This window comes from Hyperoodon ampullatus, assembly GCF_949752795.1.
Source record: "Hyperoodon ampullatus genome assembly, chromosome: 5".
NCBI lineage: Eukaryota > Metazoa > Chordata > Mammalia > Artiodactyla > Ziphiidae > Hyperoodon > Hyperoodon ampullatus.
The window spans coordinates 2137326-2162883 of record NC_136918.1 but is presented as its reverse complement, the minus strand read 5'-3'; the positions used below and the strand labels follow the sequence as shown (position 1 = coordinate 2162883).

General features: G+C 52.5%; 1 protein-coding gene across 3 annotated transcripts in view; it reads left to right on the top strand.

Annotated features, from left to right (window-relative positions):
• Positions 1-9714: 9714 nt before the first annotated feature.
• The window catches only part of KY (kyphoscoliosis peptidase), a gene marked incomplete at both ends in the record, with an annotated part of 44275 nt that continues 28431 nt past the window's right edge, over positions 9715-25558 (top strand). For 2 of the 3 annotated variants that reach the window (XM_079704263.1, XM_079704262.1), the window contains 2 exons: positions 9715-9850; positions 13121-13183. In XM_079704263.1, coding sequence (XP_079560389.1) covers positions 9715-9850; positions 13121-13183 — 199 coding nt within the window. Of the gene's footprint in view, positions 9851-13120; positions 13184-17435; positions 17499-25558 lie in introns of all 3 variants that reach the window. The other variant, XM_079704261.1, reaches the window with a different exon arrangement.

Sequence of the window (25558 nt, the reverse complement as noted above, 5' to 3'; positions counted from 1 at the left end):
TGGCATCAAACTCCAGCAGTTGTGCGTGCCCCCATGACCTCCTTCTGAGTACCACAGGAGCCGGTCGGCTTCGTGGTTCCTGTCCACATGCACAACTTCAGGCAACACAGTCCCGAAGTGAACTGTCAAATAGCACGCTCTGCAATTGTCCTAGACCGATTCGCTTCAAGCTCTCGCTCTGATGCTTTGTGATAGCAAGCATACTCAACCCAGCCCTGCTCTTCAGGTTTTATTCATGTTAAACAGATGCCCTATCTGAGACCCTGTTCCTCATCTCCAAAATGCATGTTGTTGAGATAATTAAGACAAATGAGAGCACTTAGCACAGGGCCTCGCAGGCAGTGGATATTCAATGCATATTTCCTTCCTCCCTCCCTCCCCACCCCCTCTTCTTCCCTCCCTCCTTCCCTTTCCCTCCCTCTCCCTTCCTTCCTTCCTTCTTTTCTCCCTCCGTCCCTCCCTCTCCCTCCCTCCCTCTCTCTCTTTCTTTCTTTCTTTCATTCATCTTCCCCCAAAAGCAGAAGCTAGTGACCTTAGTTGACCCTCCTTCAGCCCTGTCTCTTCTCCTTGTCCTGCAGCAATATTCTTTCTGTCGTTCCTCTCAGGATCCTCTTAAATTCCACTGTTTCCTTCATACGTGGATCTGCACACTGTTTTCTAGGTCGACTACAAGAGAGAGACTCATTCACCTCTGTGTGCTCACCACACCAGACTCAAGGCCTGGAACGCAGTGTCTGGTTCTAGATGGAATGCAGGAATTGGCAATGGGATGGGGCTGGAGGAGTGGGTGAATGAGGGGGATGGGTCTATGCTACCCTCAACAAGACCAGAGCTCTTGAGATCAACAGCCGTATCCTTGTCACTGATCACTGCCTCATTCCAATGATAGAGTTCCTGACACAGAGTTGGCATAGAAAAAAAAAGTTTTATGGTTTATAAAACAGATAATGAGTCTAACACACGACTGACTATCATTTGGGGAAAAGTGGAATGTACTGGAAAACAACAGTAAACCTTGATCTAGGACACTGAGTTTCAATCCCAGCTCTACCACTTCCCAACTGTGTGGCCTTATCCAAGTGCCTGCACCTCTCTGAGCCTCCATTTCCAAATCCTGTGAAATCAGGATAATAGTTGGTACCACTCAACTATCTCCTGAGGCTGCAAGGATTATACTGGGCATGGGTTCTACTCTGGTCCTTTTGAAGACCCTGCCACCATGAGAGCCTTGATAGCCAAGCCCCAAAGCTGAACATCCATCCCACCTGCTCACCAGAAGGTAGAGTGGGTCCGTGGGGAGGGGACCAGCAGGCTGCAAGAGGTGAGCTTGCTCCACTTTCAGGCTTCTGTAACCAGGGATATGCATAATCGCCCCGACCTCAATCTTTCTCTGTGAATTATGGAAAGAGAGTTCTCTGAAAATGAGGCATGTGCAAAAGGTTCCACCAGCCTCCCCACCCTCCCCTCATTTCATCCTTCCCACCTTAATAAGGACCATGGTTTGTTAGCTGTTCCCTTCCAGCTTGCCTTGTCCTGTGCCTGCACACGTGAGACTAAAAATACCCATGTCTCCTATTAGAGGCTCTGCCCAGGAACAGGAAGGGCTGGAGCCCGCACTGACACTGAAAACCGGCTCTCTTGTGCCCCCTGGGATCTAGGCCACTGGGCCTGTCCCGCTTGGGGCAGATGGGCACCAGCTTCCTCCCGACAGTCCCCAGGGATCCCCAGTAATGATCAAAGTCTGTTCTGACTTCATGTGTGTGTGTTTTTTTAAAATTTATTTATTATTTATTTTTGGCTGTGTTGGTTCTTCGTTTCTGCGCGAGGGCGTTCTCTAGTTGCAGCAAGCAGGGGCCACTCTTCATTGCGGTGTGCGGGCGCCTCACTATCGCGGCCTCTCTTGTTGCGGAGCACAGGCTCCAGACGCGCAGGCTCAGTAGTTGTGGCTCACGGGCCCAGTTGGTCCGCGGCATGTGGGATCCTCCCAGACCAAGACTCGAACCCGTGTCCCCTGCATCGGCAGGCGGACTCTCAACCACTGTGCCACCAGGGAAACACTTCATGTGTGTTTTTGTTCAGATATTCCAAAGCCATTTTATGGGAGTCTCCTCACCACCCCGTCAGACAGCCTCCCACCATGAGGCACGAGGGCTCTTCCCCAGGGGACACGCCTCACCAGAAGCACAGCTCTGGGCCCCGCAAGTGGCCCACCCAAGTCTTAGCCTGCTCCCGGAAAAGATATCTGTGCCCTTTCTGTTAAAACACACAGGACAGCAAATGTGTGAGGCTTGGTGTGAGCACCGGGCCCATCTAGAAGCCAGAGTTGGTACACTGATGAAACTGTGTGAACAGATTTCTTGCTCCTTTGTTTCTCTGCCAATAAAACAGACACAAAGGCATCAGCCCAGGCTTGGGTTAGAGCGAGGACGACATGAGTTCACGGACGTAAAAATGCAGAATTCTGCTCAGAAGTAGGTGACGGCGGGTGGACGAACTTGGAAGCAGGAAGTAGGTGTGAGGACGCCTTGCTTCCATCGGAGAGAGAAGCGCATCGAGGAACATGCAGGGGGCATTTCAATAGCTCGGCAATAAACACTTGGTGAAGCTGAAGAGGTAATCTCTCCATGGGCTTTCATGTGCCACTGGATACCTCTCTTGGCATGGCCTGAGGTATTTTGGAAGTGATGATGAAAGACAAATTGATTTTCATCATATCCATCCACAGGAAAAGGCCAAGAACGCCAGCGAGTATAAAGACTCCAAAATTTAAACTACCTGGAACTTGGATGGGGTCCTTCCCACAGGTGCATCTCATTATATACAAGAAAGGGGGTCGGAAGGAGCCATGAACAGAAAAACAGGGACCAGTGATGAGGGTGTCATGGACAGAAATACTGACAGGGAACGGCTGACGGGCCATTGGGGAGAGACATACCAGGAAGGTTGAGAACGGAAACCGTGTTTAACAGAAATGTCACAGCTCTGGCTCCCGGCTGCGGTGAGGTGGGGCGGCTGCGTGGGACTGAGCAGCGCTGTCAGAACCAAGCTCTCCCCAGATCCGTGCTCCAGATGGTTCCGCCAGGAGCGGGGGAGGCGCTTTGAGAGCTGCTTGTCCTAATTTAACCTCCTTCTCCTCCATCCCCTGAGGGTCCGAGGGAGACACAGAAGAGCAAGTGCTACCGGTCTCTGGACAGCTGGTACCCCTCTGGGCTAAAGGGAGAGGTCTTGCTGGCTGGGAGCACACATTCCACCCCATTTGATTCAAACATTTATCGAGCACCTCTTGTGTGCAAGACACATAGGAGGCACAGGAAGGGGGGCTCCGGAATGAGGAAGACCATGAGTCGGCCCTCAAAGACCTTAACGTGATCCCAGCGTGGCCATGACCTCACCATAGACTTTGCTATGAAATAGGAAAGCTCTAGGTAGTTTGGAAGAGTATTCTTTTTTCAAACTAATATTTAAATGTTTGTGCCATTCCAGTAGGAAAAAGGAACTAAGGTTTCAAACTATTTAAGGTTTAATGATTTAACACACACACACACACACACACACACACACACGTAAATTTATGTAAAAAATATTGTTCAATCTCAGTGGTAAATTTAAAATGAAAATTAGAAAGAGTTACCATGTATCGATTTTATGATGACAAAGGTTCACACAATGACAGTATTCACTGCTTGTGACGGTCTACAGGGAGGTGGACGTACACAGCTAGTGAGATTGGAAACAGGCACGATTTCTCTGGAAAGTGATTGGACATTGTATCTATCTCAAGCCTTAAGATAGTCATAACCTTTGACTCAGTAATTCCACTACCTGGAATCTACTTCTAAAGAAATAATCAGAAATGTGGTCAAAGGTATAAGCACGCAGATATTTATCAACATATTATTTATAAAAGTGGAAAATGCAAAACAAACTAAAAGTTCAACAACGAGAAAATAGAAAAATGGATTATGGTACATCGGTATAGTGGGTGATGAAGCAGCCTTTTAAATTAGGTTTTGAATACCTTTTAGTAAACTATTCACTACCTGTGTTGAGACCAAAAAAATCATGAGACCAAACTCTATACGGTGTGATCCCAGTTTTATTTTTTAAATAAGTATTTACACATATATATGTGCGTATATATGTATATACGCACACACATTTATTATATACGTTGTAATAATTATATGTTGTAGTTGAAGGAAATGCTAAACAACAAAATGTTTAAAAGTGATTATCCCTAGATGATGAGATTGGGTGATTTTATTTTCTTCCCTATATAACGCTTGCATTTCCTAAATTTTCAATAATGAACGTGAGTTTGGCAGGATGGCTTGTTTCACAGACCCCTCTAGGGAGCCCTGCAGGGGGTGGTCCCGCGCTCACCCGGAACGGTCACCTGTGTCTGAGGGTTGAGCTGGGTCTGCCCTCCAGCTGGAGTGGAGGCCCCTCGTGTCACCTGCCTGCTCCACCAGCGCCTGGCCCCTGCCTGTGCCCCTGCTCTGAGCCCAGCTCCCCACCTCACCTGGGCACTTCGCACCACACTCCCAGACGCCCCTCCATCGCACAGCCCAAGCGTGGTGTTTGACAATCTTCTCACACCAGCATCCCCTTACCCAGCAGCCTCTCCAGAAGCCCAGCCCACAGTATGTACCCTCAGGCGTCCCCCTCGTGAACACCCCCTGCTCTCCCTTCCCTGCTGACAACATCCATCACGGCTCAGGTGGGCAGCAGGAGCCCCACCCACTGCAGGCCTCCCCTCATGCTGACCGCCTGCTGCTCTTGGGCTCCTCCCTGTACTGAGGCGTCAGCCAGACCACGCTGCTCTCACTTCCTGAAGCGTGTCACCTTCTCCCTCACCTCCAGCACGCTCCCGGCCCCCCACCACTCCCCCACAGGCTGTTCCTCAGCCTGGAAAGTCCTCGCCCTTCTTCTGGGGCTCTTCCGACTCCGTCACCACCAGGAACACTGTTCGGATGTCAGCCCCACCTCATAGCCTTCCTGGACCCTCCTCTTTAGGAGGACAGGTACCCCCTCCCTGAGCGCTTACCGTGTCATTTCATCATGATGGCACTGCCCACAGTAGGGTCTCAGGAACAAGCTGCAGCCGGTGCCAGGAAGCATCCTCAAGACAAACCCAGCAGAAATGGCAAGGCTTCTTTACAGATTAACCATCCTCTCTGCAGCACACCTCCTAATGATTGTGCAAAACAGCAGGGGGTGGTTCAGCATATGAGCTTTGGAGTCATACAGGGTATGGTGTCAAGGGTTAGGGCATCAGTGCTATGTATGAGACATTGTGGGACCTTGTATAGGTCTCCTTAGGTCCCTGAGCCTCAGTTTTCTCAACCATAAAATGGAGATAATACAGAGGCACATCCCATTGGATGCACACCGTGTTCACAGAGTATAGGTGTGGGGGGACGGGGGGAAGGAAGAAGAGCTATGCTGAGCCACACTCCGCTGCACAGATCTGAAGTCAGTGGTGCAAGAAATGGATTCTGTGGCTCACTGCGTTTCTCTGCAATGGCAGAACAGCGACAGAGGACAACTTCCTGATCCAGGAGGGGGTCAAGGAGGCCTCCAGTTTCTTCTGTCTCCCCTCCCCAACTGTGGAACCACACCCATGAGACCCTCCTCAGACCAGGACACACAGGGGTCTGACCAGAATACAGGAAGCCACTATAGCTTTCTTTAATTAAGCTATCGCTAAGCACATTATCTCAACTCCCTCACCCATTTGACACATGAGGAAAACTGAAGCTCAGAGAGGTTAAGTACATTCCCTAAGGTCACTGCGCTAGGAGGGAATCTGGAAGCATACATTTTCCTGGCATAACTGCTCCAGTGGGAATTGACGGGTTTTCTAAATTTGATGAGTGTGGGACCAGAGCTGGGATAATCTTCCAAGTCCTGTTAACTATCGGGATGGATACAAAGAGAGGCACCACAGAGAGCTGGCATTCTCTAGGACTTCCAGGAACTAGGGTGCCCAGGAAGGCTTCAGGGTGGAGGTGAGGTCTCATGTCAGGCCTTGAAGGATGGCTAGACTGTACTTGCCAGGGAGGTCTAAAAAGTCTTCCAGGAAGAAGTGAAAGCAATAACAAAGACTCAGAAGTAGAAGCCAGCCAAGCCAGGCTGGTCATGACTCCAGGAGAAGACCACAACAGCTGTGAAAGAGGTTTCTGGGAAAGATGTCTGGTCCCCCGTGTAACTGTTTGCCCATCTCAGGGGAAGCGAGCATGTTAAGAGGCAGGGACTTGGTCTGCTACTCTTCCCCGAGTCTCCCCACTCTCAGTGCACCCCTTCCCCACTGCACCAATGGAGAAAAGCATGCTGTGTCTAAAGATTGCCGGCTAAGAGCCTTCCATGGGTTGGCTTGCCTATTAGGTCTCTATAGAAAAGGGGAAAACTTGCCTCTTGGAATCTCTAAAGAAGTAAGAGTGAGGAACTACTATTTCTGAGGAAAAACAATAATGTGAGTCAGAACACAACCCCTTCTGGCAAGGGCAAGCCTCCTCCCATCAACCACCCCCCACCGCCAAAACAGCAAAGTGGGCTCGGGGTTCAGAACCACTCAATTGACAAATCCCCCCTTCAAGCAAAGGGGTGACAGCAATGTGGGTGACAGCTGGACATATCTGGGTATTAAATGTGACAGAGGATAAAGGAGACAATACAGCCATTTGACTGCTCTTTGTCCTTCGGTGTCCTGAAATTTCCAACTCATTGTGATTAAAATAATGAAAGTTCTGCCCTAGAATGGAGATATCCCCTGGCCTGTCAGATCCTAAGACGAGGGTGTAGATTAATTAGCTGGGTCAGAATACTGAGGTCCTTGAATCCCGTGTTGTTCAAGCTGGTGGCAGGACGGAGGGGCTGGGGCTGCAGAGCAGAGCCTGGCAGCAGAAAGGCCAGATGTGCTCGGGGAGCAGGGGGCATGGCCGTGGCTGCGGCGCGTGTGAGTTGGCAGCGAAAGAGGAAGACGTGGGTCTGTAGAAGGAGGCTGGACTAGGGTGTGAATCACAGGCTGAGTGTCTGTTCTGTGTCCCGCTGGCTGTAGGAACAACTGGAGGGGGATTTTCAGCAGAGGGTTAGACCCTCCGACGGGTAAGTCGTAGCCTCAGTCTTCAGTCCTACGCCCCCTCCCCTTTCCAGATACACCCAGATGCCCTCGTCCACATCACCGTCCCCGTGGTGTCTCCCTCCCAGCCCAAAACTGATGAGGCTCTGGATGAGGGTATGGGTCACCTGAGACCGGGGATGGGGGAGGGAGGGGGTGAGGAAAGCATCTCCTCTTTCTGCTCACGCTTCTGGCAGGCCCAAAGACTGAGGGCTGTGGGTGGGAGCCTCGCAGAGTGGGTCCACGTTCTGGGCAGCATCAGGACCCAGGAGCGGCAGCATCTCCCAAAGCAGTCAAGGCAACATGGCCCCTATATTTACGGGTTTTTTCCAAGGCAGTGTTCTCGCTGTATTTTTGTCCCCCAAGAAACATACGTCAACAACTGGAGTTGTTCTGGGTTGTCACGCTGGGAAGTGGGTGCTCCTGGCATCTAGTTAGGTAGATGCCAGGGATGCTGCTAAATATCCTACAGTGCACAGGACATCCCCCTACAGCAAAGAGTTGTCTGGCCTCAAATGTCCATAGTGCCATGGGGGAGAAGCCCTGCCCCAAAAGATCTGTTTTCAAGTACTCTGGAAAGGCAGGGTGCCCCAGACCATCTTCCTGGAGCTCAGGCTAGCACCACCACCCTCCCCGCTGCCCCAGGTCATCATCCCCTCCTCCAAAGGCAGCTATGGAAGGTATGCCATGGTGAGTGAGTTCCTAAAATGACACTCCCAGCAGGGGAGTAAGCATGGGGGGTGGAACAAAAATGTCTGCTGAGGGGGCTTCAGCTCCCCGCCCTCCCCACGCAGCCTCACTCAGGTGCTGCACAGGAGCTTCTGTTGGGATCCGCACCCTCCAAGGACTTAGCCCCGGTGGTGAGGTGATGCTGGGACCAGAGAGCTGCCTGGGCAATCTCCAAGACCCCAGCAGCTTCAGATAATGAATAATCCATAGTTCTTACTTCCCTAGTCATCTAGAGAGCAAGGCTTAGCCAGCCTCCCAGCCCTGTGTGTGTGTGTGTGTGTGTGTGTGTGTGTGTGTGTGTGTGTGTACACGCCCACATGCAGACAGGACAGGGAAGGACAGGGCTTGCTGCATGAAGAAACTGCCTTGCGAGTCATCACCTTTACTGGTCCTGCGCTCAGCTCTCTCAGGACTCCAGTCAACACTGCCGGAAGCCAGTGACCTCTCCTTTCATCGGATGCCCGGTGGGCAATGGGGTGGCGGTGATACAGTGGGGTGGTGGTCTTCCCATGCGACTAAACTGTGAGCCACAGTCAGCGAGGACAGATCTTCAGAGTCTGAGAGTTCAGCTTTGTGACCCCCAGCTTTGTCACTTCACCTGTCCCTTTCCTCGCCCTTAGAACCAGGTAAGAATGCCAGCTACCACTTGAAGACCACTTACAGTGCACCAGGCACCTCACGTGCATGTCACTGTTACAGCAGGACCTGCATTATGCCCATGCTACGAGTGACAAAATGAGGGGAAGTGGCTCGTCCAAGGTCACAGGGGCAGCAAGTGTGGAACCCAGGCCTGTGCCATAGGGTCTGCCTCCAAGAGGTAGCGGGAGGTCTCAGCGGCCACGCTGCAAGGTAGAGTCACTTAACTCCACAGCAAGGAGGGTCCCAGAGCAAAGGTCTCCACGCCTACGGTATTTCTTAACGGTGGAAACTCAAGTTAGGGGACTGACCCCAGCCCGGTAGGCCCACAGTGCCAAGGGCTGCCAAGCAGATGCGCTGTAAACACTCCTGAGTCCCAGAGCCAAAGGCCCTGTTGCCGCTGGCTGGGCAGGCCAGGCCTCGCTAAAAATAGACGGGCCCTCAGGTCCAGCTCCCTGAGTGCCAACCGAGGCCGGCCGTCCCCTACACCCAGCCTCCTCCTCCTCCTCCTCTCCCCCTCCCCCTTCCCCAGCGGGCTAGAGCCAGGCTTCTAGAAGGTACAGAGATGTGAAGACTTTCACTTCAGACCAGGCAGGGCTGTTAGGCTGACGCCCAGTGGGCAGGTTCCAAGTTCTGGTGGGGCCATAACGGGGGACGGGGTGTCCCGACCCCAACGCCCCACACATCTCCCTCTAACGAAGGGAGCTGTCAACCTCCAAGCCCACCCGGGGAGGCAGTGGAGCCAAGGCCAAAACTTGGCCAATTTCTCCACATTTTGCAATTGAATCTGCAGCCCCCTTGCCGTTTCTCTCTTCCTGCACTGATTCCCCCTGTTGACAGCACTGTACAATTTCTGTATTTGCCGCGGCTTTCGGAGATCTGCTGCTGGCCGTCCCAGAAAGGCCCCGGGGAGCGCGGGATGGGGCAGCGCCCGGCCGGCAGGGGCGGGAGGCAGGGGGCGCGGGGAGGGAGGCTCCGGAGAGCGGCCGGACGGGAATGTCCTTTCAAAGGTGACTTACGGCCTCTTCATTAGCGTAGCGCCCTCCCGGGCGGGCCCTAATGGCGAGTTTGGCAGAGTCAGCGAAACGCGGCGCGGCGGCCGGGCGGCAAGGAGCGCCCTCTCCCGCACCCTCGCCGTCTCCCGCGCCGGGCAGCGGCGCGCACGAGCCATTTGCAGCTCAGGCAGCCTCGCGAGCGGCCGCCGCGCACTGGCCGGAGCTGGCGGCACCATGGAGCTGAAGAAGGACAGCAACGCCGTATCCATCGACATGCTGCTGATCGTGCACTCGGAGAAGCGGCGCGCCGCACAGGGCGCGCACTCGGACCGCCAGGCGGACCCGGGCGCGCCTCCGCAGCGCAGAGGAGGTAATGCGCCCCCAGCCAGGGCCCCGGCCCCCAGCCCCTGGACCTCCTCGCCCCAAGGCCCGCCTGTTGGGGGGGCGCGCCCCCGAAAGAGGTCCCCGAGGCCGACCCGCTCCCCAAGGCTGGCTGCGCCTCCGCGCTGCGCCTCTGGCATCCCGTGGCAGCGCGCAGCCCCGCGATTGCCCCGGTTGACACCCCGTACAGGCCTGCCGTGCTTCCGTCCCCCCGTGAGCAGGTTTCCTCCTGGTCACTCTTTGAAGGGTGCAGATCAGGTTGGAAGATGCCCTGGAGGAAAGGGACCTCGGGCCTGACTCCCGTGTGCCCGAGGCCTGCTCCCCACAGGCCACATTGCAGGGCACAGGGGACCCAGGGGGATTCGTGTGCTGAGTCGGACTTTGAGGCGGGACCCTCCCTTGGTGTCCTTGCACAATTCATGGCCTCACTGTCCCCCTTCTCGAGCCCTCTCCCAGCCTCCTACAGTAGAAGGCATGCCAGGTGCAAAAGGCACGCAAGCTTGGGTAGGGTTAGACTTGAAATCTGCTCTCCCCACTTTCGCTTATCTGTTGATCCTACTTGTCCTACAGACTTTCTGGGGAAGGGTAGACTGGTAAAATAAAGCGACTTTTCATAGAGTGATTGTGGAAAGCAGGGCTCTGGCCTCTGTACTCTCCAGAGAACAGGACACAACGTGAAGAGAGTAGAGATGGATGACAGTGGCGGTTAAATCAGCCCCTCATACATCTGGGAACCCCCTGGTCCTGAGTCTCTGAGGAAGCCCTCAGGAGCCCTTGAGGAGGCTGGTGTGAGGGCACACTAGACACACTGTGTCCTGGTTCTTGGGGAGCGAAGCTTCACAGCCCTCAAGGTAAAATGACCTGCCCCGTCTCCCTTCCAGCTCCAGAGCTCCTTGAAGTCTGTCCACAGCTCTTCTGTCCCCAGAGCCCCTATGCACACTGAACAGGCACCTTCCACCTACCCTGCTGAAGCAACGGTGCCATGCGTGGCTTTGCCCCCCGCCAGCCCCACAAGCTGCAGCTGCCCCGTAGCTCCTGGTGACCTCCTGGGGAGGCAGGCAGGGGAAAGAAAAGAGATTCTGGAGAGCTGAGAATGTTGGCAGGTGCCCCAGTCTCCCGAGGGATTTGGGGCCCAGGAGTTGTTTGGGTTAGTTGGTTCTTTAGTTCTCAGAGCTGCCTCTGGGAGAAGGGGAGATGGCCCGTGCAGGGGTATTTGTAATGAGGAAACTGGCAGAGGCCGTTGGCCTTCCTTGATAGAAATGCGGCTGCCCCTACTGCACGGACTGCGGTCCGGAAGGCCAGAGGCCCCCCACGAGGCGCAGCTCCAGGTTAGCGCATGAGTCCCCTCCTCCCTCTCCCTCTCTGATCACATCTCTCCGAAAGGCTCTGACACTAGAAAGAGAGGGCAGAGAACACAGAGAAGGCCCAGAGATGCCAGGGATCGGGGCTGCTCAGAGAAGTGTCCAGCCCCCGGCACAAAGCCTACATGAGGCCAGACCGATGCAATTCACACTCGTGACCGTGACTCAGGGAAAGAAGACCGCTGTTTGCTGAGCCCTCTCTGCTGATATTTTTCTCCAAATATTTTGCTGACAGACATTTCTCCCAGGCGCTATGGCAGCGGAGAGACCCGTGTCACTTATTGACGATCAGACGGTTCTGCACCAGAGCGGGGAAGAGGGAGCGTGTGTGACCTCCAAAGCCCGCTGGGCAGCAGTGATGTCCAGGAGACCCCTGGCTAAGCCAGCCTGCGGGCCCACTCCTTGGGAGAAGCTAAGGAGGGGAAATGCTGGACAAGACTAGCTTGTTCCAAGGCCTCCTGTTGGTGCACAGAGATCTAAAACCCACCCCTCCCCCACTTCCAGGCGTCTCCTCCAGTCTCCTCCCCGCTCCAGGCCCCCGGCTGGACAGGGAATCTTCCCCGGCTCTGCAAAGGAGGGCCTGAGCTCTGCTTTGAGGAAAGAGCAAAGCTCGGTTACTCTCACATGCAGAGGACTGAGTAAGGGTGTGACCAGGTGGCTTTCTGTTGTGTCCTTGTGGCAGAAAAGAGTCAGAGGGACAAGGAGGCAGGGAGCATGTGCACTGGGAGTTTGGGCTGCAAGGCAGCAGATACTCCCTCCCCTTTCTTGCAGGGCCCTAGCATTTCCCCAGCAGTTTCCTCAGAGCCGCACTTCTCCAAAACATGCGTAGAAGCCCTCAACTCCTATTGTATGTTCCCCCGGCCATGGAGGAGGTAGCCTAAAGCTGCCGCACCAGGTCTGAAAAAGCTTCAACGCCTTAGGTTTTATCCCCAAAGTGGATGGGATGTGTGCATTCCACTCCCCAAGTGTCAGTGAAGGTTCCGCGTGGTAAGGCCCAGACACTGACTATGGAGGGCTCTGCGGAAAAGGGTGTCAAGAAAGGACTGGGGGCGCTCAGAGTGGTGGAAGGGGCTGGAGGCCCAGACTGGAGGCTGAGCTTCCAGGAATGCGACCATAAGCTGTGCAGAATGGCTGGTTTGGTGAGGAAACCTCCGCTGCCACCAAGGAGCCCGAGACGCTCCTTCTGCGCCAGGAACTTGAAATTATTGCAGCTGCTTGCGCTGCCAGGACGTTTGCCAGTTCTGTGCCAGGAACCCGACCTTGCAGCCATCACTTCCAGCCACCACCAGAGAGAAAGAGAGAGAGAGAGCGGTTCCATTCGCTTCCCTGTTGCCTCACTAGGTCCGAAGAGAGAATGGGACACAGGTTCATTTCAGTGGATGCCTCGGCCACACAGGTCCATGCTCTAGCTGCAAGGGAGGCTGGGAGAGCAGGCAACCATCACGTTCAGTTCCCATAGGGATCCATCAGTTTCCATCCTTGCCCACCCCCCACCCCACATCAGGACTCTAAAAGTAGGAGATTCACCACATACAGAAGTAGGCAGGAAACATGAATGGCAAACGTCTTCACAATAATGCTTCCGTATTTATGCAGTGGAAATGTGGGAGTGACAAAGGGGCACCTCTGTTGTGAAAATTCTCCCTGAATGATCCTGATAACCAACCCGCCACCCTTGGAAACTACCGTGGTAATATTTTTTTAATGTTTTGAATGTGGAGGGTTGCGTTCATTCCTCCAAGTGCACTTCATTCGTGGGCAGCCTCCCTCGGATCCCGGGAGAGCCAAGTTCCACCAGCCCCGCTTTAGCCCAGATCAGTTTGCAACTGGTGCATCACACACTTGATCTGAGTCTCCCCACCACAGAGAGCCTCATGCCGGTCCTTGTTACTTCACAGGGCTTCAAGGTGTTGGAAACGGAATCCGGAGATGGCAGAAATTAGAAAGAAATGACCTACATGGTAAATTCTCTCATTTTCATTTTGTTTTCTTTCCGATCTCTGGAATTCAACACACTGAAAAATGCCTGGAAGCATTGGGTTTCACTTGTTTGAGGACTAGTCTAGACATCTAACCACTCAGACAGTGGCTGCTTGTGATGCAGCCAGGCCTCTGGGGCCACTGTGACCCTGGAAAATTTTCCTTGGCAACAGGTCCACCAATTTTCTGGAGGGTGTGTGGGGAGGCAGACGGCGCAATGCTATAACCCTGAGCACCCACTTGTTCGCTGGCTGAGCTATAAAGAACTTGGCATCATTTGGGATGGTGGGTTTAGGTGTGTTCCCATGGGAGGTGGGGCTTCCCAGGTCATGCATCCCATGCATCTTGGGGCACCCATCTTTTGAAAATAGTTCTGAACAGAAAAGACAGCGGCCTGCCTTGGGTGGTGTACTCAAGGCCTTGGGAGATGCCACTCAAGGGTTTTGTGGCTCCTGGCCTGGGATCCAGAATACAGTAAGATCTGAAGAAATCAGCTTCCAAAGCCTCTTTATGGGGCCAGGTGTCTTTCCCCCTGCAGGCCCAGGATTTCTCTGACCATGCCATGCGTGAACCGTTATACTGGGCCTTATTCTGTGCCCTTACTGTGAGATTTGTAAGCCCGGCCTCCAGGAATAAACACTGTGGAACTGCACTGTGGGCATGTGAGAATTCCAGTAAGAATCAGGCCTCCATTCCCAGAGCCCCAGTAGGGGATTCAGTCAGATTCCAACTGTGTGAGCCCCAGGATCGGATGACTGACTCATCAAATGCCAGTAGGAAGGGACCCACCCCCCCATGACGCTCCACAAATGGGGAAACAGGACCCCAATTGAGCAAAACAGAACACCTATGCTCTGCCATCCTTCTGACGGTAACAAAAGGGGAGGATGAACTTCTAAAAGTAAATTCATTCATTCATTCCCTCAGTAAAGGTCGACAGTGATTACTTTGTGCCGGGAAGGGTTCTAATTGTTGGAGATGGACGGTTGGGAGCGCCCGTCCCCCTGGGTCCATGTTAGAATGATTGCGTCATAATGCCGTTCACCACAGCCGAGTCTCAGCACCCTGGAGGTGAAGAGCTCGCCTGTGTCCCCTGCACTGTGCATGGAGAAAACTCATCCTCAAGACACACCCCCACCACCAGGGACCACCCTCTGAGTCCTGGCTGATGGGCATGCATGGTGTGGGATGGCTTCCCACACCTTGATACGGGGCCATCGGATGGTAGACGCACCAGTTCCAGCTCTACCTAAGCAGACGCCAAGGTTAGTGAAACGGTGCTGTGGGCTCTTGAGAATTACAGTAAGAATCAGACCTCCAGACACCTGACAGCCACAGAAGCACATAGCAGCCCACGCAGGGAGGCGTGCTCGGCCAGTGTGCGGGTGGGTGGAGGGCAGGCGGGCCACATGGGAGGAAAGAGACACTGCGTCTGTGTTTGTCGCAGCTCTTACTTTGCCTGAGTTGTTGGCAATTCATCTTATGGCTTCTCGGGCATGTTATTAATGTTATCAGTCCTCAAGAGAGGAGTGAAATATACTGGATTCATCCTCTTTTTACCGTCTTCGGGGTTCCTGGTTTGGGGTAAGTTTAGTGGAAAAATATAACAAAACACAAAGAGACACGATAACTCTTACAAGACTCTTTTTTCTTTTTCTTTTTTTTAGTTTCTGCTTTATAACAAAGTGAATCAGTTATACATATACATCTGTTCCCATATCCCTTCCCTCTTGCATCTCCCTCCCTCCCACCCTCCCTATCCCACCCCTCCAGGCGGTCACAAAGCACCGAGCTGATCTCCCTGTGCTATGCGGCTGCTTCCCACTAGCTATCTACCTTACGCTTAGTAGTGTATATATGTCCATGCCTCTCTCTCGGTTTGTCACAGCTTACCCTTCCCCCTCCCCATATCCTCAAGTCCATTCTCAAGTAGGTCTGTGTCTTTATTCCTGTTTTACCCCTAGGTTCTTCATGACATTTTTTTCCCTTAAATTCCATATATATGTGTCAGCATACGGTATCTGTCTTTCTCTTTCTGACTTACTTCACTCTGTATGACAGACTCTAGGTCCATCCACCTCATTACAAATAGCTCAATTTCATTTCTTTTTATGGCTGAGTAATATTCCATTGTATATATGTGCCACATCTTCTTTATCCATCTTCCTTAAGACATGAAGTGGGTCTTAGTACAATGTACCAGCCGATAAAGAGAATGATTATAGTTCTTGCAAAACCACCCAAGAACTGAGAGTTTCAGGTAAGTGCAGGGCTGGAGAGAGGCCACACAGAGGCCTTGAGCCTGGGAAAGATGATGGTTCCACCACTCCACCAACATAATGCAATTTAAAATTTACTAAGTCAAATTTTATTAATTTTTTCGAGTGGCATGCTTGCACCCGTGCAGAAGTTAAAATTCCAGCTTCTTCTGTGTTTTCTGATGGTGAGGTCCTGGGTACATACTTGCCTTGCTGGTGCCCAGAGCACCCAGCCCTGGTAACTGGATGGCTTTCATCTGAGAAGGAAGCAGCTGATGGCTTGTGCTTGGTGGAGTGTGCACAAATGTGGCTGAATGTGGGGTTGGTCCAAAAGGGCACATGTCCCCCCTCTTTCTGCACTGTGCACTCCTTGGGCTGGGGCGTTGGCAGGGTGGGGGGAGCCCGAGTGCTCCAAACTTTTCCAAGCAGCAGGTGTTTGGGCTGAGCCACCAGCTTGCCCGGCAACGGGCTTCCCCTGCTGTGATTGGCTGCTTTCCTTGGTCCTGGCCGAAGTCTGCCTAGCAGCACAGGGACTTACGCCCCACAGCTACAGGGAAACCAGCTGTGCAACCCTGACTATAAATAGCCCACAGCAGCTATGCCAGCCAATCGTTCTCCTTGAGGATTCCCTTCCCAGATCCTATTTCTTCCATCAGCCAGCCGAGCAGAGATGCGGCCAGCTGTGCCCGCAGGAGGCAGCTGCCCCGTCCTCGCCTGGGTCTGGCCTGGAGCTCCAGCCCAGCATACAGCATCACCCTGGGTTGGCACACACAGCGGTCCTGGCCCTTAGCCAACCAATCGACCTCCGCCCGGGGGGGCTAAGGGTCCTGCCTGGGCCTGCTTATAGAGAAGGCTGGAGAGGATGGGCTTCCCAGGGCAAGGCCCTGCCAGGAGGATCACAAGTCCAGCCCAGCTCAGTGACCCACCCACCCATCCACCTTGATTGGTTTCTGCCTGAGCCCAGGCATGGGAAACGCTGAGTGACAGATCTGGCTGGGTACACAAGGGATGTCATATGAAGGGAAGCAGGTCAGGCCAGTGCCCCTGAGTGCCTGCACCAGGTCCAGGCACAGGTGCCCGTGGTCACTTCCAGTGACAGGGCCAACAGCCTTTCTGCAGCCCAGTGGGAGACCAGGGGAGAAGATGGCAGGCCAGGGTGGTAGTGGCCCTTCCCCCACCCCTCTGAAGCAGAGGTTCAAGGGCAAGACCAGGCCACCACAGCGGCTGTAAAGGGAGAGATGGAGGGAGGGCGGTGCTTCCTGTAGGAGGGGCAGACAAGCCTGTGGGCTCCCCCCACCATGGCCTATGGCAGCAGCTGGGCATCTCTCCACAGCAGCCTGGCTCCACTAGGCTCTGAGGACAGCTCTGTGTCCCGGGACATGAATATGACCAGTGCATGGAGAGCATTCACCCTGCAGAACGGGTGCCCTGCAAATGTCTGTGAAACTGAACCAAACTGCAAGCACCCCAGCTCCTAGGCTAGAGTAGGCGGTAGGGTACCCACCCACCCCATTCCTCTCAGAGGGAGGCAGGAGGCTGGAGACTTGGGTTCAAGTCCCGCGTCTCACCTGGCTGTGGGGGTCTTTGGCAAAGTTAACCAGTTGAAGCTGCAGGCCCGTAATCAGGATAGGAGCCTCCCTGGCGGCTCCAAAGAAAGGTGTGGAGATGAGCAGGGCATCCCTCTGCACTTTGGGAACTGGGCCCGGCTGCAGCAAAGTCAGGAGCTGTGGTCACTTAGCCCATGGGAGGCGTCCCCAGCTTCTCTAGAAAAACCCAGCCTCTGCCGGCACCTGCCGAGAGCGTGAGGCTGTGCGTACACGGGCTCCCGGTCACTCGCCTCTGCGTTCAGGTGTGCGACTCTGCTGATTCACACGTGTTTAGGCCGAGCCTGGCAGCTCTCTCCTCTGCCTGGGGAAGAATCCACCCCACCGTGGGCCCAGTGGTCACTGCAGTTCCCTCTGTCTTCCTTAAATAGGAAACCTGGTGGAGAAGCAGCAGCCCCAGCAGCCCCAGGTCATCACCTCCTACGACAACCAAGGTAAGGTTTCGCCACTGCCTGTGACCTCTCCCCCAGCTCCTGTGTGCCCGGATTCACTGTCCTGGCCAGAGACAGCAGGTGCGGAGCCCAGACCGTGGGGAGCGGGGGCCTCTCTGTCCTGGGGATGCTGGAGCACCCTTCTCCTCTCCCACATCCCATGGAAAACAGTGAGAGGCTGCATGTGTCATGGAGCAGAGAAGTAAAGTCCTCGGGCTCCGGCATCCACTGCTGTCATCATCATCACCCCGGTTGTCATCACTATACCTAACATTTGCTGAGTGCTACCTTCATGTCAGGCACCCTGCCAGACCACGTACATGATCTTTCTCATGTGAATTATGCCTCACAACAGTCGTATTTGATTGGTACTCTTACTATCTTCATTTCGCAGATGAGTGTGCTGAGGCTTAGAAAGGTTTTCTTTCGTCCAAGATCACGTGGCCAGCAAGAGTCAGAGCGGGAGCGGCCTGACCCCCTCCCTGCCCCCCGGCCCCCCCCAACCACCACCAGGGCCTCAGCTGTTCCACTTCTCACAGCTCTGCTTCTCCTAGAAGCCGGCCTCCCCCTACTGGCTCGCCGTGTGCAAGCCTTCCCTGCCACCGAGTCACAGCGGTTCCCTGGCCTCTCCTCCTGAGGCTGAGCCTTCCAGGCCCTTCCACCCAGGGACAAGTGTAACTCGGCAATGGGGAGTGAGAGAGGTCTTCCTCAAGAATCCTCACTTTGCCAGGACGGGTGCTGGGGGGTCAGGGAGGGCAGGCAAGGGCAGCCCCGTGCGGACTCTGCAGTTGACTGGATCTGAGAGCCCGACGGGGTAGTGACGGGATGGCTCCATAGCTACAGCTGGAGGAGAGGCCAGGTTAGAGACCTCCACTCCCCCCCTTCACTAACCTCCCCTCCTGCCACCTTGGTTATTCTGCTCAGGGCTTCGTGCCTGAGAGCTCTCGTAGACTCAGCCCCAAGATGTCACCACTGGTGCTCTCAGCACTGATGTCCTGATCTATAAGGGTTACGTCCAGGGTGCAGTGCGGAAGGAGGATGCCCTGGAGGATTCGGAGGTCCTCGGGGAATCGCTCTCTGAGACACCGGCTGACCCACCATCCCCAGGGAAAGGCACTGGCAGGTCGTGAGGAAGGGCCTGTCAGCTCAAGTTCCCAGCAGGAGGTGGCCAGCTGTCCTTGCAATCTAGGTCAGTATCCATTTAGGGCAGAATTCCTGGGACTATGGCTGCAGGACAAACCCCAGGGTACTCAGTGGGCCCACCACGACCTGCTACCCCGCTGAGCACCACAAGGACAAACCCATGCCCCCTGCTTCTCTGAAATGGACTAGCAGCACAGCTCACCCCAAATAAGAGTAAATGATACCTCACTAGAGTGAGAGTGGATTAGCAGCCACTTCTCTCGCTTGGTTCTGGCCACATCCCTGATGGGGTCATGGTGTTATCCCTCTTTACAGAGGAGGAGTCTGAGACTGGGGATGCTGCAGTCCCCGAGCGGGGTGCTCCTGTCAGACCTGTGGGGTGGGACTAGTGGGATGGGGCCTGCCACTCTCCAGAGCCTCACCTGACACACCACACCCCGGCTCTCATGGGCCACTCACAAGCCACCTCCCGGTATCTGAGGCTTCCAGAGGGCAGGAAGGAGGGTGGCCTTGGCATCCGACAAACAGGACAGGGTCCACTGTAGGTTGGGATAGGATGGGCCCCGCCCCCGGGTCTTAAGGGAGTCCGGACCACAGCGAGGGAGAGGCTGCCCTGCTCTGGGCCTGAGCCAGAGTCCACACTGACATTGATCCGTCCGTTCCACAAAAAGCAGCTCTGGATGCCGGCACTGGGGATCCATCAGAGAACACAACAGACAAAGGCTCCTGTCCCCGTGGAGCTGACACCTAGCGAGGGAGACACATGACCCTAACAAGAAAAATGCAAGGTGTCAGATGAGGCTGGGGGAGAAACTAAAGCAGGAAGGGGAATGGGGGGCGGTGCACATGGGTGTGTATTAGTTTCCTACGGCTGCTGTAACACATTGTCACAAACTTGGTAGCTTAACACAAATGTATTCTCTTTAACAGTTCTGAGACTACAAGTCCCAAGTCAGCCTCACTGGGCTAATCAGTCTCTCGGTTGGCAGGCAGGTTCCTTTTGGAGGCTCTGGGTAAGAACCTTTTCCTTGACTCTGCCAGCTTCTGGAGGCTGCTGGCACTTGCCAACTTGTAGCTGCGTCACTCCAATCTCCACTTCCGCTATCACATTGCCTTCTCTCCGTAAAGTAGATACATTCCCCTCTGTTTTATAAGAATCCTGGTGATGATGTTGGGCCCACCCGGATAATCCAGGATTGCCTTCTCGTCACAAGATCCTTAAGCAAATCACATCTGCAGAGTCCCTTTTGCCATGTAAGGTAACTTTCACAGGTTCCCAGAATTAGGACATGGATAGCTTTAAGGGCCATCAGGCAGCTACCACAGGGAATGATTTAAAATAGAGTGATTGAGAAAGGCCTCCCTGGGAAGGTGACATCTGAGTAAGGGAGGCGGAGGAGCAGCGGGTCATGCGGCCTCCGGGGAAGAGCTCCCAGCAGAGGGACACCGGGTGTGGTAACTTCATGCAACAGGTGACGGGAAGATCACTGGAATCTTGGATCTTCATGCAGAAGAGGGCTTCGTAGGATTCATCTGCAATGGGTGTGTGGGTTGAATGAGAGGGGAACAATCACAGGAGCCCCAGTGACCTCAGGCCCCGAAAGTTATTCGTGACGAATGAGATTTGGGTTGAGGCCTCATCCTTCCAGGTCACCCACCCTCATCCCCACGCAGACACTCTGTGACTTCTTGGATCACTCATGTACTAGGCTCCAACTGCCTTGTTTCCAGACTTGTGACATCCCTGTCGAGCTCCATTCTGCAGAAAGAATCATGAACGGCCCTGGGTTTTCAAGAGCCCAGTGGAAGCCAGGGTCAGTCAGGGCTGCAGGCGATGCCCCTCAGCACCCCCTGACGGGTGCCCCTGAGGTCTTGGCCCTGAGCTCTGCACTCTCTGTCATCCCACGACTAGAGCCACTGCAGTACCCGGTGCGGGATCTACAGAGATGGACTGTCCCGGGTCATCATTCAGCTCACTGTTCCTGGGATGTCAGAGCTTACGCTTCCTGCACTAAAGCTGACTGCCATACTCTGGGTAGAAACCTCTGTTGAACACCCAGCCAGGGGCTGTTTAAGGGTCGTTTTTTTAATAATTACAAATGCTTTAGCTGAGGGTTTCTGACTCTCAGCTACCGCAGGAAAAAATTCCAAGGCAGAGGATCCAGGTTGTAAAGGCGGCAGCCAGTTACGGAGAGCATTAAGGACCGCCTTAAGTCAATGATGGCAAACATCTGATGTGAATCCTGCAGCCTCCACACACTGATATACACCCACGTGTGTGTGTGCACACTCACACACACACACTCACATACACACGCACATACCTGACAATCTTTGCTAATTGATAAGCGCTCCAGGCAGCCACTTCCAATCAGTCAGAGTTAATGAACAACACGAAATCTGTTTGCCATCTCTGCATTAGGAATTCTGAGCAAATTAGGCCTCTAGACGAAGCCTGATTCAAAGCCGCAGAGACCTGGAGATAAGCTCTCGCGTGGGAGGACTCTCCTGACAGGGTAGAGGGCAGGCCCTGGGCGGCAGGCCAGTGGACGGGCTTGGGCTTGCCCGCTGCAGCTCCACGTCTGCGAGCGTGGGGAGACGGAAGCAGAGCCCGGAGCATCTGGGAAAAGGGCCTGGGAACCACTTCTCAGATGTAGCAGAAAATAATCGCTAATAACACTTTTACTAAGACAGCCAAAGTTTCAGCTTCAGAAACTGCTGTTTGGGTGACAACGGGTAGAATTGGGGAGGGGTGCCAGGAGAGAGCCAGCCAGGTGACCCGAAATCCCAGGAAGGGGCTGCTTTGGGTTTAGATGTGACTAAGATTAATGTCGTGGTATCTGACTGTACTTAGGGTTTAGATCTCACTTTAAATGGTGCTCCAAATAATGCTCCACTGTTTATTGGCCAAATAAGTTTTTCTATAAATTAAGAGTTTTATTTGATACAGGAATGTTGTAGTCAGCAAACTCTTAGCACTTCACACCTTTAGGAAGCATGGGGACTGTGACCCTGCTCACCTGGGGACAGCATGCCCAGACCCAGGCCCGCGTGGAGCAGAGAAGCCTCCCGGAAGGGCTCTTACACAGCTGTGAACAAGAGTGTGAATCACACTCCCACACCCATCAGGGAGGCGGGGCGGGGCGCGATAATCCTCAGGAGAACGCTGGGCATCAGCCCCTGTCCGAGAGGGGAGAGAGAAGAGACAGTGCAGGGGGCAGGAGGGGATGAGAAAAGGTGATGGGTGGAGCTTCCGGCCAGGGCGAGTTCCCAGTGCGAGACCACCTCGGCAGGGCTTAAAGAGTATTTTGGTTTTCGGCTTGCTCATTCTCTGACAGAGCGACGTGCCTGGATTGGAGTGGTTGCAAGTACCCGGACGTTAGGAGAAGTTTGGGGAGGAGGTTTGTTGTTGAGCCCTAAACCAACAGGTGGGTCAGGTTTGCAGCTTCCCTCCACTTCTGGCGATTGTTGCAGCTCAGCATTTCCCAGATTTTGTTTGATAAAATCGAACCGGGTCCAGTAGACTTCTGCAGGACTTCTCAGAGAATTGTGTGTTGCAAACTACAAAAGGGGAGAAAGTGGGCATTTTTCTCACAAGGAATCTGGCAGCCAAGTACAGCTTGGCACCCACTTTGAAAACTGACTCCGAGTGTCTCTGGGGGAGAAAGTGCAAAGGCAGAGGTGAGCAGGCTGTGCCTCGTGCATCGTGGGAAGACACACAGGCAGAGGTGGCTGCCCATGGCGATGGTACCCGATCCTGTGACCAGAGCTGAATGATGCTTTGAACTCTGAAATGCTTAACGTCTTGTCAAGTCGCAGGCCGATTTTCTTTGACGGTGAATGTGCTAGAAACTACACTCAAAAGGAATATTAACCCCTTTAAAGTAATCCCTCGGGAGGCCACATTGTATCTTTGAAAATTGTTTGAGAATTACCCTCTTTGGCATGCAGAGCAAGTTCATGAGCTACACAAGAAAGTCAGTATTGTTATTCTGTGAAAACACATTTAACAGGCAAAGGGTTAGTAAAAAGAGCTCTTACAAAATCAACAGGGAAAAAATAACGCATCAGTAGGAAAATAGGTGATTCACTAAATAAGATTTAAAATGGCAAATAAGTATATGAAAAATACTACACTGACAATTAAAGAAATACACAAAAACAATGAGATGTCCTTGTTCATTGATAAAACTGTAAAGGATTAATAACAATCAAATGTCCGTGAGTGTATTGGTACTCTATTTTTACATTACAAACCACCCCAAGGCTCAGTGGCTTAAAACAATTACCAGCTTACAAGTCTACAGGTTGGCTGGGTATTCTCGTCTGAGCCACACCTGGCTGATCGCAGGTCTTGGCTGGGCTCGTCCGTGTGTGTGGTCCGTTGGAGGGTTGGCTGGAGAGCAGCTGGTCTAGGGCGGCCTCACCTGAGATGGCTCTGCTCGGCTCCACGGGGCCTGTCATCCTCCGGGAGGCTAGCCTGGGTGCCGTCACGTGGCACTTGTGGCTGGAATCCCAAGAATGCAAGTGGCAGCTGCAAAGTCTCTCGGCCTAGGCTCCGAGCTCGCACAGCATCACGTCCACCACACGCTAACTGTCCAGATCACATCATCAGGCTGGGCCAAATGTGACGGAAGGAATAAAAGACCTCTTCTTGGGAAGAAGAACAAAGTATTGTGACCAATTTTGCCATCAAACACAGCAAGGATGAGCAAAATAGGCATCCTCTTGCACTGTTGAGAGGATCGTAAACTTAAAATCATTCAGGAGAAAAGTTTGTCAGTATCTAACAAAAGCCTTAAAAATCTCCATACCTTTTGATCCATGTTTAAGAATGTATTTGGGGCTTCCCTGGTGGCGCAGTGGTTGGGAGTCCGCCTGCCGATGCAGGGGACACGGGTTCGTGCCCCGGTCCGGGAAGATCCCACATGCCGTGGAGCGGCTGGGCCCGTGAGACATGGCCGCTGAGCCTGCACATCTGGAGCCTGTGCTCCGCAACGGGAGAGGCCACAATAGTGAGAGGCCCGCGTACCGCAAAAAAAAAAAAAGAATGTATTTGAAGGAATTGATGTGAAGAGTGTGTAAAGCAGTGTGTATCAGGATGTTCATCACATCACTTTAAATAGCAAAACATTCGGGAAATGTTAACTATCCAACAAAAAGGGATTGCTTATAATGATTATAAACCATTTATAGAACAGAGTACTATGCAGCCATTTAAAATGATGACTTGTGAAGATGACTTTATATTCACTGACATGTAAAGACTTAAGTGAAGAAAGCAGGATACAAAAAGCATGGTTATTATAATCCTGCATTTCAGTGTCACCTTCTATTTTACATCTTTCTGTATCATACAAGTTTTTGTTTTGTTTTAATTCTGCTTTGACTTTGGTGTTTGGTTGGTATTTTAAAATTTTTATTTTAATTTAAATTAACATACAGTAAAATTGGATTTTCTGGTGTGGAGTTCTATGAGCTTTAACACATGCACAGGTTCACGTCACCACCACCACAATCAGAATACAGGGAAGTCCTGTCACCCCAAAAGGTCTCTTGTGCAGACTCTTTGTAGTCACATCCTCCCATCATGCATTCCTAAGAGAGTTGTTGAGAAGTACAGCTTGATATGGATGTACCACAAAGTGTTTATCCATTCACCCATTGAAGGACATTTAGGTTGTTTCCAGTTTGGGGTGATTATGAATAGAACTTCTATAAACATTTGTGTATATGTCTTTGTGTGAACATGAGTTTTCATTTCTCTGGGATAAAAGCCCAAAAGTGTAATTGTTGAGTCATATGTTAAGTACATGTTTTGTTTTATAAGAAACTGCCAAACTGCGGTATCATTTTACAATCCCACCTGCATATATGACCTTGTCAGCATACAGTATTGCCACTATTTTTTTTATTATTGGTCTTCTAATAGGTGTGATATCTCATTCTGCTTTCAATTTGCATTTTCCTAATGGCTAATCATGTTGAACAACAACAAGATGTTGAACATCTTATTTGGTGATATATCTATTCTTTTATCCATTTTCTAACCGGATTGTCCTTGCACTTTTGTAAAAAATCAATTTGCCATATTTGCGTGGGTCTATTTCTTAATGCTGTTATGTTCCATTGAGCTATATATCTATCCCTTTGCCAATATCACACTGTTGTGATTACTCTAGCTTTATTATTTATTTTTGGCTGCATTGGGTCTTCATTGCTGCGCACCGGCTTTCGCTAGTTGCGGCGAGCGGGGGCTACTCTTCGTTGCGGCGCGCAGGCTTCTCATTGCAGTGGCTTCTCTCGTTGTGGAGCACGGGCTCTAGGCGCGTGGGCTTCAGTAGTTGTGGCACATGGGCTCAGTAGTTGTGGCTCGCAGGCTTCAGGAACAGGCTCAGCAGTTGTGGAGCATGGGCTTAGTTGCTCCGTGGCGTGTGGGATCTTCCCGGACCAGGGATCAAACCCGTGTCCCCTGCATCAGCAGGCAGATTCTCATCCACTGTGCCACCAGAGAAGTCCTATAGCACATCTTAAAATCAGCTGGAGTCCTCTTAATTTTTTTTCAAAATTAGTTTGGTTATTCTAGTTGCTGTACCTTTCCATCTAAATTTTCTGAGTTTTTGGTAGATGCCCTTTTTCAGATTAAGAAGTTCCCTTCTATTCCTAGCTTCTTGGGAGGTTTTGTTGAATGGATGTTAAATTTTGTCAAATGCTTTTTCTGCATCAGTTGATATGATTATGTGGGTTTTCTTCTTTAGCCTGCTAATATGGTGAATTACATTCATTGATTTTCAAATATTGAATTAGCCTTGCATTCCCAAAGTAAACCACACTTGGTTGTGGTATGTTATTCTTTTACTATATTGCTGGATTTTATTTTTCTAATATTTTGTTGAGGATTTTTACGTTTATGTCCATAA